We start from the raw sequence: 13,588 nt of genomic DNA on the forward strand, positions 1-13,588 counted from the left end.
AAATCGAATTTTTTTATCTACGAACCGTATGTGTCCCTCCTAAAACTAATGCTGGCAACCATGACATAGAGTAGCTCGGCAACATACTTTTGTCTGTATGCGAAATAAAAAACAATATTTAAAAACTTGTTCCCAGCTAAAAAAGTTTGAATCGCAGGCTTTCTTGTTCCTGTATGTGTTTTTTTAATGCAACAGTCTATTTTGCACGAATGCGCCATCTGTTGGGACAGACGATAGGTAGAATCTGGCTTCACGTTGTGGAGGCTCAGTTAGCCACACTGAGAGCAACCCAGCGTGTCTAAAAAAAATTCAAAATAATGCTAAAAAATACATATACAATTTAACCGTATACAAATACTTGTGTTAAAAGGTTTTCAATACGTAAATAAACGCTTCAGCAGTTACAGTAGCTGCTAGGTTTGCAGGTCACGTGACAGGGACACATATTGTAGTTCCAAGTTTCGACACTACGAACCGCCACCCTTCCGTTTTCAGGAAGTTTGTTGCCAAATTAAAATTATTTCCGCCAGTTTGTTTAGAAATTGCTTGTGGTTACCGACCGGGATATATAAAACGCTGGCTTTCATTTGAGCTAGAGACCATATACGCGACAAAAATCGGTTGTCTGTCCCTTTAAAGATTCAATCACCATTATGTGCATTGCGGAACCATGCGCGAATGTACTTACGGGGCCTTTCAGATGCCGGCCACGTGACATGGTGCCCCTTCGAGACCGGGCGGCCCGGCGCCCAGGGCGCGCTACGGCCCACCACTTCCTCCCAACTCGATGCCGTTGGCTGCTGGCGTGGCTGGCGAGGCTGCTGGGCGCCCAGCTGCTGCTCGCACCGCCGCTGGTCTGCGAGCGGCCGCAGGAGGAAATGTGTCCCTCCTGGAACAGGAAGCCCTGGTGTCCGTGCTACGAGTTTGACAGCGACGTCTTCCTCGAGTGCAACTCCGTCACTCCAGACCAGATACGGAGCACCCTGGTCGAAATTCACAGCCCCGTCAAAATGCTCAGCATTTACAACCTGCGCTCCAACATGACCACGTTACCGGCCGGTTTCTTCGTGAATCGGACAATAGCGCGCCTGTTCGTGTCTAATACGCAGCTCGTTACGGTAGAAGATGGCGTGTTTGAAGGCCTCGAGGACTCGCTCGAGACTCTCTCGCTGACCCAGAGTAAGCTCAGGGAAGTTCCCAAAGGAGCTCTTAAAGACCTCAAAGCGCTCAGGTCACTCGAGCTAAGTTCTAACAACATCGGGGCACTTGAGAGCTACGTATTTTACGGACTCCAACTTACCAATCTCCAGCTCTCGAAGAACAATATAACGGACATAACAGAGTACGCCTTCGGTGGACTAGAAAACAGCCTGGAAGAGCTTAATTTAATCGACAGTGGTCAAAAAGAGTTTCCTCTAAACGCCCTCAGAAGACTGCGGAGCCTTAAAGCGCTCAGGCTCGCCGACAACGAGATCAAAGACATACCCGACGACGGATTCACGAGGTTCACAGCGCTGCAAAGGTTGGACCTGAGTTCAAACCGGATTCGGGAGCTCAGTGAGAGGAGCTTTGTGACCATGCCTCGACTAAACTCTCTGTCACTACATATGAACGAGCTGAGCGATCTGGATGACTCTTGCTTCATCCATCTACTGGAGCTGGAAGCACTGGACCTCAGTCAGAACACCATTCATACGCTCGGGCGCAAGGTTCTCACTCCTCTGCGCAGATTACGCACCATTGAGCTGAGCTCCAACCACCTGCACAGCATAGAAAGTGGCACTTTTCGAAACATGACTCACCTCCGTGAAGTCCTTCTCACCAACAACAACATTTTGAGGATCACAAATGACACTTTCCTCAATTCGTCTCAAATCTCGGCCCTGTTTTTGGCGAACAACGCCATAACGCAGATTGAAATCGCCTCCTTCCACTCACTGCCCCACCTGTTCCAGCTTCACCTCTCGCATAACCAGCTACGTGCAATACACCCGAGTATGTTTAAGAACAACCGAGAACTGCGCTCTCTTTCACTCGACAGCAATCTCATCGCGGATTTGCTGCCTGGCACTTTCCAGGAACTTGTCGAGCTTCGAGATTTGCGGCTTGAGAATAACTTACTGAAGAAGATACGGAAGGGTGTGTTCTACTCCCTCCCTAACTTGCAAGAGCTCCACCTCCAGTTCAACCGAATCGAGACAATCGAGAATGAGGCATTTCAGAGCCTGGCCAACCTCCAGCACCTGAACCTTCACGGCAACCGGCTGACTGACGTGGGTGACATCCTAAGCCGCTATCCATCCAGCCTGCGGTCGCTCATCCTGACCCAAAACGAAATAAGCAATATGCATGCTGATAGCATGAGTGGCCTTAACAAAGTGGACATCCTCTGGCTGGATTGGAACAGGCTTAAGCGACTTAAGAAGCAAATCTTCCGTGACCTTATCGAAGTGGATCGGCTGCATCTAAACCACAACGAAATAATCGCCATCGAAGACGGCGCGTTCGAGAGGATGGTTAAGCTGAGAGCGCTGTACCTCGAGTACAACACCCTTAGCCACGTGAACACGGACATGTTTCGGGGCGCCGAAAGCCTGGAGGAACTTTACCTCTCGCACAACAACATCATGGACATCGAGCCGCAGACATTCCAGTCTCTGAAGAAGCTTCGCGTTCTGCACATGTCGCACAACCAAATTTACGTGATTAGGAAGTACATGTTCGAGGGCCAAATGCCCCTCCAGGAATTGTTCCTCTCCAGCGTGATGGCGGAGGACGTCGAGGCAGGCTCGTTCCTCGAGCTGTCTTCCTTGGCGAACCTAGACATCAGTAATAACAAACTCATCAGCGCCAGGGTTGATTTCCTGTTCCTGCCCAGCGTTAAGCACCTTGACCTCTCAGGCAATAACTTGACAAACGTCCACGACAACATTTTCTACGGTCTTTCCTCTTTGGAAACACTCAAGGTAGAAAACACAGAAATAAGCCCGATCACCGCCAAACTTTTCGAACCACTGTCGCAGCTGAAGGTTTTAAACATTAAGGGCAACTCCCTGGGTTCTTTGGACGGCACAGAGATGAGAGGTCTGGTGAACGTCACCGAGCTCTACCTTGATGGCAACAATCTCAAAAACCTGCCGTCGCTCTCAGAATCCATGCCAAACCTACAGTCGCTGTCGCTGTCCGAAAATAAAATAACCTCAATACCGAGCAATGCGTTCAGGGGAAACGTCGAACTAGAGCGGATAAACTTGACTGATAATCTCATTGCGGAAATAGGCAAAGGTGCCTTTCGAGGGCTGCCGAATCTCAAGGAGCTCGTTCTGGCCAATAACGCGCTCAGTTCGCTGGATTCATCTCTGACGGATGACCTGAGCACGCTCCAACAGTTATCGCTAGATGGAAACAACTTCAGCTTCATCCCGAACGCACTTCTCGCTTCCAACATCGATGACCTCGCGACGTTAAGCTTGTGTCACAACCCCCTGGTCAGGTTACGTGAAGATTTCGTGAAAGAAGGAACCCTTCCTGCTCTGCGCACACTTAACATAGAGCACGGCAACATATCCATCGTGGCATCTAATGACTTCGTAGGCTTCCCAGCACTCTCCGTCCTGTCCCTTCGACACAACAACATCATTAAGGTGTCCCCTGGAGCGTTCAAGCCCCTCAAGAAGCTGCAGGTCCTCGACCTGGGGTACAATGCCATCGACATCCTGCCATCTGAACGCTTCCAAGGCATCGCCCGCCTCCAGGTAAGTGATGAGCTTTAGCAATGTACTTTTATTACGCAGCAAGTTCCACCTGAAGAAGAGCACTTTTGCCTTTAGTCTTCGCGAATGGTACAGTCTTCTTATGTATGCTTTTCAAGCTCTTCCTTGCAACCCCACCTCCCATCTAAGTTTCGCAATAACAGCGGAAAGGATGGAACGGCAATCTGCCATAGCATAGAAACGCGAACTTAACTGTCAATAATAATGCATTAAGGTGGTTGAAATTGCTTTTATTCGCATTAAAATAACTGGAATTAAAGTATACACTCAAAGCAGCTCATTAAGAGATTGACAGTTCAGGTAATTAAAATGCTACATGAATTGAGTAGGAACTGAGGCGTAAAACTCCGCCCGGTTACAAAAGCATTCGCGCACCCTTTCCTGCCGAATACAAGGTGATCAAAATTAAGTCAACAGGTATTTTTAAAATTAGGCTCTTCGATTTACGTGAAGACAACCTATACAGTGAGGTTATGCGTCCAGGGGGACACATAATTAGGTGGTTATTATTGATGTCGGTGGCTTAATTGGGATGAAATGGAATATTTAACTTTTTAGTGCAGCAGGCATGTTTGTATTGAAAAGTTCGACGCAATCGTGTTTCTACGCAGTTTCATTTGGTAGAATTCTTCTAGTGCATCCGTAATACGAGATATCGAACTGCGAAGTTGAATTGCCGATCGCAAGATTAAGCATGCTAGACCGTGAAGATCGGCGCAAAGCTCCTCGCCTTTGTTATGTGTTTAGATAGCGGTTCCGAGTACTGCAGATTGCGATAACGCCAGCCAATACTGAAAGGGTGCCATTTATCACTTTTGCCTATGCCTCCACCCCGTTGTCAAACTAAACACCGTACACAGAGGCACGTCACAAAAGGTAGGAGCTTTGCGCCGGTCTTCTCTGTCTAGCATGCGTAATCACGCGAACGGCAGTTAAACTTCGCAGTTCTATATCTCGGAGTGCGGATGCGCTAGAAGAATTCTGGCAAATGAAACTGCGTAGAAACACGATTGCGTTCAACTTTTTAATACAAACATGCCTGCTTACTGCAGCCACAAAAAAGTTAATTATTCAATTTTAGTTAATTAAGCCACCGACATCAATAATTATCCACTAATTATGTGTCCCCCTCGCCGCATAACATCACTGTATAGGTGGTCTTCACGCAAATATAAGCGCCTAATTTAAAAAAAAAAACCTGTCGACTTAACTTTGATCACCCTATATAGTGCCTGCGTGCCATCGGAGTGTCGCTGGTGAACTGAAAATTCCAATTACACATATCCTCGCAATGATTTCCTGCGGAGCAAAATTCGCTCTTTCTAAAGACCCCCTCAGAAAACTGTTCTATAAACTCAAATAGCCTAAAGCAGACCCGCTAAAGGAATTTCTCTTCCAAGCATGAAAGCGCTAGCTCTGCCAATGTCAATTGACTATTGCAGCTATTTTGAGTGGTCTTTATACTTTTCATTCCCCGAACGAAGCACTTATTCTACAATTATGTGATGTGCCTGCTGCGAAAACGAGGCACGTGGTACATTTTAGCTTGTTGTTCTCGCGCTAATGCGGTTCCCTAGTCAGCTCTTCTTAATTAAGCTGTGCTTCCGATATAATTAACCGCCTTGTTTGCCCTTGCACTGGGTTACAACCAACTCGACCTTACGCTGTCATTCGCAGACGTCCTAAAGCATTCCCTTCATTGAAACGAACACAGCGGTTCGCTTCTGAGAATCCCTTAGTTAAACTAGCCTTAGTTAAACTAGAGTAGTGATGTACGCAGCTGCTCGACTACGCAGACACGCCTTTTGTTTTTGCTATCAAGGAGTTCTGTACAATAGTGAACGACATGCGTAAGCTTCTCGTGACAGAGTCATACAAATCAAGCCGCACCTCCTCCATTTACCACAGCAGAAAAAAAAAATCTTGGTGGTAAATAGTTTGCGCAGCATTTTCAGGGGTCATCGTGGTTGTTTGCGTCTATAGAACGGCTAAATGTATTGTGGTAAGTACGGGTGGATATCTCTTTATGAAAGGGCACATATTTTCAGCTTTACGGACATGACTGTCGTTTTATACGGGGCTGAAGCCCCTGACCCAGCACACAAGTCTCCCGCAGATGTACAGAAACAGATTTATTGATTGATTATGAGGTCTAATGCGCCGACGCTACACAGGCGATGAGGCGCGCCTTAGTGGAGGGCTCCAGATTAATTTTGACCACCTGGAGATCTTTAACGTGCGCCGAGATCTCGAACACACGGGCCTTTTCGCTTTTCACCTCGGCCGGGAATGTACACAAGCGGGAACGCGCGGACTCGCTAGAGCGCAAGATGCGAGGCTCAATGGCGGCGGCTGCCCCGCGCAGGTGATCAACCTGACGCGGAACAGCATCGTGGAGCTGACTCGGTTCGGCTCGGACCTTCGTCACCTGGAGCAGCTGGACCTGTCCTTCAACCGAGTCGCCCGCCTTCACGAAGGGGTCTTCAGCAACGTGGCCGCTCTCAGAGGCCTCTGGCTGCGCGACAACCACATCGCCTGGGTTGCTGTCAACGCCTTCGCAAACCTGACGGCGCTCGTGAGCTTGGACCTGCGCCACAACAGACTCGCCTACCTCTCCAGCTCCGTGCTGCAGCCCATCGAGGTGCGCCTGGGGGAGCTGCTGCTCGCCGGTGAGTGCGTTCACTTACCGTAGCGCGGCACGCACGCGTGTACGGGGGAGGAAACCGCGCAACATCGCATGCATGACCGGCTGAGGCAACCACATTGAGCGTTTTGCTCGCGTCTGGTGGCCGTCGGCGTCTCCTGGTGGCGACGCGAGAAACGTTGGAGAGCACAATTTACCCCACCAGCATCTGCAAGATTGCTTTGTTAGCTAAAAACTGCCTAATTGGTCCTATTGGCTCTTTCTTTTTTTTTTTTAATTTAATCTTCTCCAACATGTTTCACGTCGCCGCTTGGAGACGCCGACAGACGACAGACACGAGCAAAACGCCCCATGTGGTTGCCGCTCAAAGATCAAGCCTTGCAACAAAAGGCTTTATTGGCGCAGTGAGCTTCAGCATCCTCCAAGAGAGAGGAGGAGGGAGACAGCTCTTTAATGAGCCAGACTAGTCACCCGACCTGCTACGTCTGATGGGTGTGAACGTGATATAAAAGGTTCACTTACACACACGCAAATGTAGAAATAGAAACACATGCGAAGGCACACACACTACTAGGCAAAACAATCATTTCACCAAAAGTTTACATTGTTCTGTCGAGTCTAGTGTCCCCAAGAAATGTTAACGCTGCTTTTGTAACTCTATATGCCGTTCTGGTGTTGCCTCACGGGCAGAAAAGTTTCCATAATGAACTTTCACATTGTACTTGGAGTTACTAAAACTGCTAGATATTCTCAGGGTTGCCTTTTCAGCTTTAAAAAACGAGGAAGCTTATACAGCCCAAAATTACGGAGCATTAACATAAGAAAAGCGCATAATACCCTGCCCGGTGCCACAAACTCATTCTTTTTATTGCACGTATATGCATTCGCCGAAACTCTTTTCAGCCGCCAGCCGCCGTTCCACCGTCCAGATAAGCCGTCTTCATCGTGGCTTGAAGAGAACCAAATGCCCGCGGAACAATCTTAATCAGAATAACAATTCAAGACATGCTGTTGGTGACGTTGCGATTTCCGTCTCTTTCTCTCCTTCGGCGAGGAATAAATACTTGGCGCATTCACGAATGTGTTCCCACGACGTCGAACGATCGGATTGACAATGGGAAGCGGGTGCGCGGTGCCGGGAGGCTGAACGCTTGACAGCCAGACTGGGAAATAAATGTGCGAAAGCGGCGTAGACTGCGAGAACGAAGACTAATGGAGAGAGAGCGTCAGCGAAGAAGCGCTCGACTTGCGCGCTGTGCTGACGCTCTCGTTGGACCTGAATCTGGCGAAATAGAAAGCCTTTCATTGATCAATCCACGCAGTGTTGGGATAAAGAGAAAGCCTCGTTCTTGGAACACTCAGTTCAACGTGGCTCCGTTTTCCCTTTTCACAATCGTATATTCTTTTTTTTTTTCCCCTTTTATCTGTCCTTTTAGAGAAATAAGTTCCAACTCTGTTCCGCGCTGTGTCTTCTTTGTGGCCCGTCCAGGCCGCGGTGTGACCGCTTTTCTGCCCGCGGCAGCGTCCCTTTATCTGAACGAATGCCCGCGGCTCAGGCGCTGGATTCCTGAATGGAGGCAGCCAGTTTTATGGCTTAGCGAGGCGTAATTTCGTCCCAAACTTTCCTGAGCGGTGACGCGTGCCTCCCACAGGCTACGAACCCCTTTCTTTCTTTTTGTCTTTTAGTCAGGAGAGATTTTAAAACTTCGCGCTTAAACTCCTGCTCCATCTTTTTCCTTTCCCACAGGCAGTTTACATTAAATAATTCGAACATCGTGTCGGTGTGCCATCGATGCAGTTTTTAAATAATCGGACAAATAATGAAAATGTATACTTCGAGGCTACGATTAAACGTCTGGTTTGTGTGAGGCGCCATTGGAGAATCCTACGCAATGATGTCTATCGCCAAGACCCCTGGCAAGGCCGTCCTAATTGTTCGCTTCCACCGTATCTCCAGCCGCCACGGCTGAGAAATGAAGCCGACAGCGTAACGCCGTAACCACCAAGGCCAGAGAGGCTGGTTGCTCTGTGAAGCTCTCGTATCTTGCGGACGAGGGGATCGCAGGACGGGAGCAGCTGAAGTAACGTGGGGGGAGGGATCCCAGACGCCATCTCAGCGCAACTTTGGTTCGCAGTGCATTTCAAGGAAGTTGTAACCTCGGTCGAACTCAGGAGGAGGCCCGTGACTGCCCGCGCGCGCAGGCAACCCGTTCCACTGCGACTGTCGGCTGCTGGGCCTGTGGGAGTGGCTTCAGGACCACCCGCGGCTCAACCGGCCCAGCTGCGCGCAGCCGGACAAGCTGGCCAACCAGTCGGTGGCCTCGCTGCACCCCGTGGACTTCTGCCCGGCGCCGCTGATGACGTCGGCCGAGGTGCGCCGCCTGCACCACGACCGGCTGTCGCTCGAGTGGGACGTGCAGAACGGCACGCTCATCGGCGGCTTCCTCGTCACCTACCACGCCACGTCGGAGCCCGCGCCGGCCGCGGGCGCCTCGCTCGAGCCCGCCGTGCGACGCTACGAGGTGGAGGGCCTCCGGTCGGAGACCTGGTACACGGTCTGCGTCACCGCCACCGGCAAGTACCTCCGCAGCTTGGGACGCCCGACGCCGTACACGGCAGACGTGGAGCGCCCCTACGACATGTCCACCAACAACCGCAAATGCCTACAGGTCAGCCCGCCCTCGTTTTCGATCGATGCACGAATCTCTGGACGTTGTCTTAAAGAGGGACAGTAAGTCAAAACACAAGTTTGGTTCATTCAAAAGATTGCCTCGATAAAATAACACTGACGCCAATCTTAACCCACAAATTTCACTAAAATAAGCTACATAATGAGAGACCCAGACAATAAACATGCGACACCCTATCTATACTTTTCCGCACTGAACTCGGCGTATTATGGGCAGCTCGTTGCGATTGGCTGAGGCCGGCAAAGCCCGGTCAAGTTAAACAGGGATTATAAGCTTTCAGAACGATCTGTTGCCGCTTAAATTAATTATTCAAAAACAATGGTGGGGTAAACAATGGAAGTTACGAAGGAACATGGAAGCACCAGGGCAACGGTCTAATTAGTGTTGCATCATGGCCGCCATGGGAGCGGTCAGTTGAAGTTAGCCAACCCGACCAACCGCTTCCGCTCACTGACTAGCCAGCGTCACTGATAATCATTGATAGTGAGGCTGGCTTGTCAGTGAGCGGAAGCGGTTTGTCCGGTTGGGTAAAATCAAGACAGACTGATCACTTGCAGTTGTGAAATGACACCAACGAGGATTGCTCTACTGGGTGGGAGCAGTCTGTCTTGGTTTTTACTTAAACGGCCAAACCACTCCCGCTCACTCACTGGCCAGCCTCACTAAAATTAACAGTGACTGTGACTCGTCAGTGAGCAGAAGCGGTTTGGCCGATTGGGTGAAATCAACTATGACTGCTCCCATGGCCGTCGTGATGCAACGCTATTTAGAACATTACCCAGCGCCAGTGCGTACAGCGCGCACTATGCCGGCCGAAGCTGCACAGCCATCGGGTGCGTTGAGCTTGTCTGCCACGACACTGGCCAACTGGCATAACCGACATCGCCACTTACGTGATCGTGTTCGTCGAGCATACCCAATCTTTCACGAACGATTACTACAAACCGTAACAAAGGTAAGCCGAGTACAAATCAAGTCAAAAACAGGGCAAGTTCTGACAGCAATCCTCAAGCGGTATCGTCCCGCCATCTATTGAGGCGAATGGTAGACAGGGCAACACAAAAGACTGTTGACTACGGCTGCTGCGTACGGCGAAACATAGAGTTTCATACTAATATATACTAGAGGGAAATCTGGCGCCACCGTCTACGCAAGCCGCGCCTCAGCGAGCGTTCCGTCATGTACCGAACAGACACGTCCCACTTGCCCTTGGCATCGCTCAGAAACAGGCTCGAAAGTTATTAAGTTGAAGCGGCAAAAATATTTATCTGTCAAGGATTATTTAGAAGCTTCATGCAAAATGAACACCAAAAAGATGTTAACCTTTTTTGTTGATTTTTGCTTTGAGACAAAAAAAAAAGTCATGTGGCTAGCCAAGCCGTGTAGGCGAGGGGCGTCAATGGCGGCGCCCATGATGGCCCTAAGGTCCCTAATGGCCCGCGATTGCAGCGCCAGATTTCCCTCTAGGATATATTACTCAACGGTGTTAGGTACGTTCCCTACAAGGAGGTTAAAAACAATTGCTGGAGTGGAAGTCACCTATACCAACCAATGGGCTCGGCTGAAGCCACCGGCGGCCATCTTGCTCAGGGAAGGAAACCAGATGTCGATTGCTTTGCAGCAGTATTTGCCGACTTTCCCAGCGGTTTTAAATTACGTAACGGATTCTCATGCTCTAATTCAACACTGCGAGCCATGTCCGATGTCTCCGTATTGATTTCTACCACAGAAATTCCGTTAAAAGTCAGATCTCCGAGTACAGGGACATTGTTTTTTTCACCTTATGGATCGGATATGTAGCTGCCACAAAGTAAAAAATACATAAGAACTCGTTTATCTTCTTTATTCTAAACTGTTCAAATGCAGAAATTGATTGTGAAAGTTCTAAGAACAAAAAAAACAAACGAAAAGCAATAGGGTTACAACTGTAATGTGAAAAACAGCAGTCATGACCTGAAAATGCAGCATTTTCCGGAAAACAACAGGAAACACCCAGAATTATTGTGATAATAGACATCATGGAGTGACAAAAAACCGATACAGAAAACTTTCATGAGTGTATGATAGCAACCAATGCTATTACGTTCATTGCATTGCTGCCCAACCTAACACACAAATAGACTGCAAAAAAAAAAAAAAACTATCTTTCCGGTAAATCACACCATGAGGTTACATTACCAGTGACATGAACTACCGAAAAAAGATGAACCAATTTGTATTTTTGGAAACAAAGTGTTTATTTTTTGAAAGAAGACAGATTTATGATACCAGACGTCAATTAAACTGCTAAAACATACTATCAAATGACAAACAAAAGACACTGACAAAGGACAATGACTCAACATCTTTCGGAAGCCTAGCAGCAAAGGAATTAAACATTGAAGGCGCATACTACGCGACACAGTGCAACGAGCATGACCGCAGTTAGGAATCGACTTGCACGCGTGCAAGTTACGTGTGCAATGCGACTCCTGGGGCCGGGTTCACACTGTTTGTACAACCGTAAGCCACACACGAACCAACCATACTTGTTTTGATCTCGTTACATGGCGCGCACACGAATCAACAACACTTTTTCGTGCACGCATGGAACGCGCTCTGCAACAACTACGCGTCTTCTCCCCTAGCAAGATGGCGTCGCGGCGGCTTCACTTTACGGGCAATTTTTTTTAACCTCCTTGGTTCCCTAAAAACATCGCTGACGTCACGAAACACACGATTTAGCGGGAGAAATTCAATTTCAGCTTAAAATGTTCAATTTCTCAGTGATTAAAGCATCGTTTTCTGCCAGTCAAGCGTTGGGGGAAGTATAAAACACCAAATCTTTCGAATAAAACAAACTTGTATTTTGTCTTCAAGGCAGGCGTGAACGAAATAAAGGATGGCCTCTTGCGATGCGTGATGTACTGAGATTGCTAAGAGCAATGATGACAAGAATAAAACTTAGTTTTCAGCTTTAGAAAGTCTGTTTAGATAGGCGGAATGCATTTTAGCCGTCTGACCACACGGCACGCATTCAGCTGTACGACAGAGCATTTTGATGCGGTTGCGTTTATATGGCTCTCCCTGTGTTTAAGGTGTTTGAAGCAGAAAATAAGGCTAAACATACTTCGTTAAGTATGAAATATTAGCACCACTATGGGTGAATAACAAAGGGCGCAGAAGTATACGATGGATCAAGCGTGATAGCAGAGTTACTTCGAAGGCTCAAGGCTACTTAGTAAAACCTATCAAAACTTATCGCACAACTAAATAACCGTAGGCCACACGTGCATATGTATATCCTTGAACTAAGATTTGTGTTGCATAAACTAAACCTTAACCCAACGCCTTGTTTATCCAGTCTATGCGTGGCTGCACGAAACCGGCGCCTCCAGCACGTTACGCCCGCCCATGTATGGAATGAAGGGGGTAAAGTATTGGCACCAACCAGCGTGCCTTGTCTGGCTCCGCAGGTGCGCACGCTGGCGCGCACGGACCGCACGCGCGTGACCCTGTCGACGCTGGGCATGATCCTGGGCGGCAGCGTGAGCGCCGTGCTCGTGCTCGTGCTGGCCGTGCTGCTGACGGCGCTCAAGTTCCGCCGGCGACGCAGGCGCCGGAGGCCGGCCAAGGCGCAGGAGGTGCCGCAGGAGTACATCTCCTACCGACACTTCTCCATCCAGAGCAACGACGGCGTCTACTCCTGACAGCGAGAGCAGCGCCTCGCCGAAGGCGACATCGTCATCGAGTAGGCGCTCTTCCCTCCGCCACCACCGTCGGCCGTGCACTGGTCCGCCCAACAGCACTTAACAGGGAAAAGGCGGCGGCGCCCGCTTGACGAGTGCCACCCGTTCACACTGGCCGTCTACTGAACGTGAACCTGTCGCCCCTGTGCATAAGGTGGTTAAACACGCGCGGACTCAGCCCGCCCGAAGACGGTATTGTGAACGAGTTCTGACAACATTCCATCTACACGACCCTTGTCGTAACGCAAAAAAGAACGCCGGTCAGTAAGTCCAGACTTACTGAAACTGTGTCCGTGCGAAATCGAGAGACGAAACAAATGTGCGTCAAATAAGTGCTGTGCCAGTGCTCGAGATCTCGTCCAAATGTGACACCTTCCAAGACTCCTCGCTGTGGTCCACACGCTGTGTGCGAGCGTGCCACTGCTGCGAGCAAAGAAGCTATAGGACTTCTTCCCATTCGCACACGCACACACGTACCCCATTGTGTGACGTCAACTGGCAGGTCGGGAAACTTGTTCTTGGTGTTGAATGCTGTACTTGCTGTTATTTCCATTACTGCGACAGCGCAGATTACGCACATTTCATATCTAGAGAAGTGGTATGCACGCGCAATGTATGATATGTATACCCATCGGAAGCATGGCGCCAATGCGTCGCTCCTCCTCTCTTGGCCCCGGTCGCGTAGAGCTGACCCAAGTCCATTTCATGTGGAAACATGAAAGGAATATGCGGCAACTTGAACGAGGAGAACGA

At 49.2% G+C, this 13,588-nt stretch overlaps 1 protein-coding gene across 1 annotated transcript; it reads left to right on the forward strand.

Annotated features, from left to right (window-relative positions):
* The first annotated feature begins 705 nt into the window (after positions 1–705).
* LOC144178236 (uncharacterized) lies at positions 706–12,866 on the forward strand. The gene is made up of 4 exons (XM_077705937.1): positions 706–3,755; positions 6,139–6,442; positions 8,620–9,086; positions 12,563–12,866. The coding sequence occupies exons 1-4, from the start codon at positions 717–719 to the stop codon at positions 12,794–12,796; spliced, it is 4,044 nt and encodes a 1,347-aa protein (XP_077562063.1). The 5' UTR covers positions 706–716; the 3' UTR covers positions 12,797–12,866.
* Positions 12,867–13,588: the final 722 nt, after the last annotated feature.

The sequence above is a fragment of the Haemaphysalis longicornis genome, unplaced genomic scaffold (genome assembly GCF_048455015.1).
Source record: "Haemaphysalis longicornis isolate Haplotype H1 unplaced genomic scaffold, Haemaphysalis longicornis Haplotype H1 scaffold_4, whole genome shotgun sequence".
In the NCBI taxonomy this organism is placed as follows: domain Eukaryota; kingdom Metazoa; phylum Arthropoda; class Arachnida; order Ixodida; family Ixodidae; genus Haemaphysalis; species Haemaphysalis longicornis.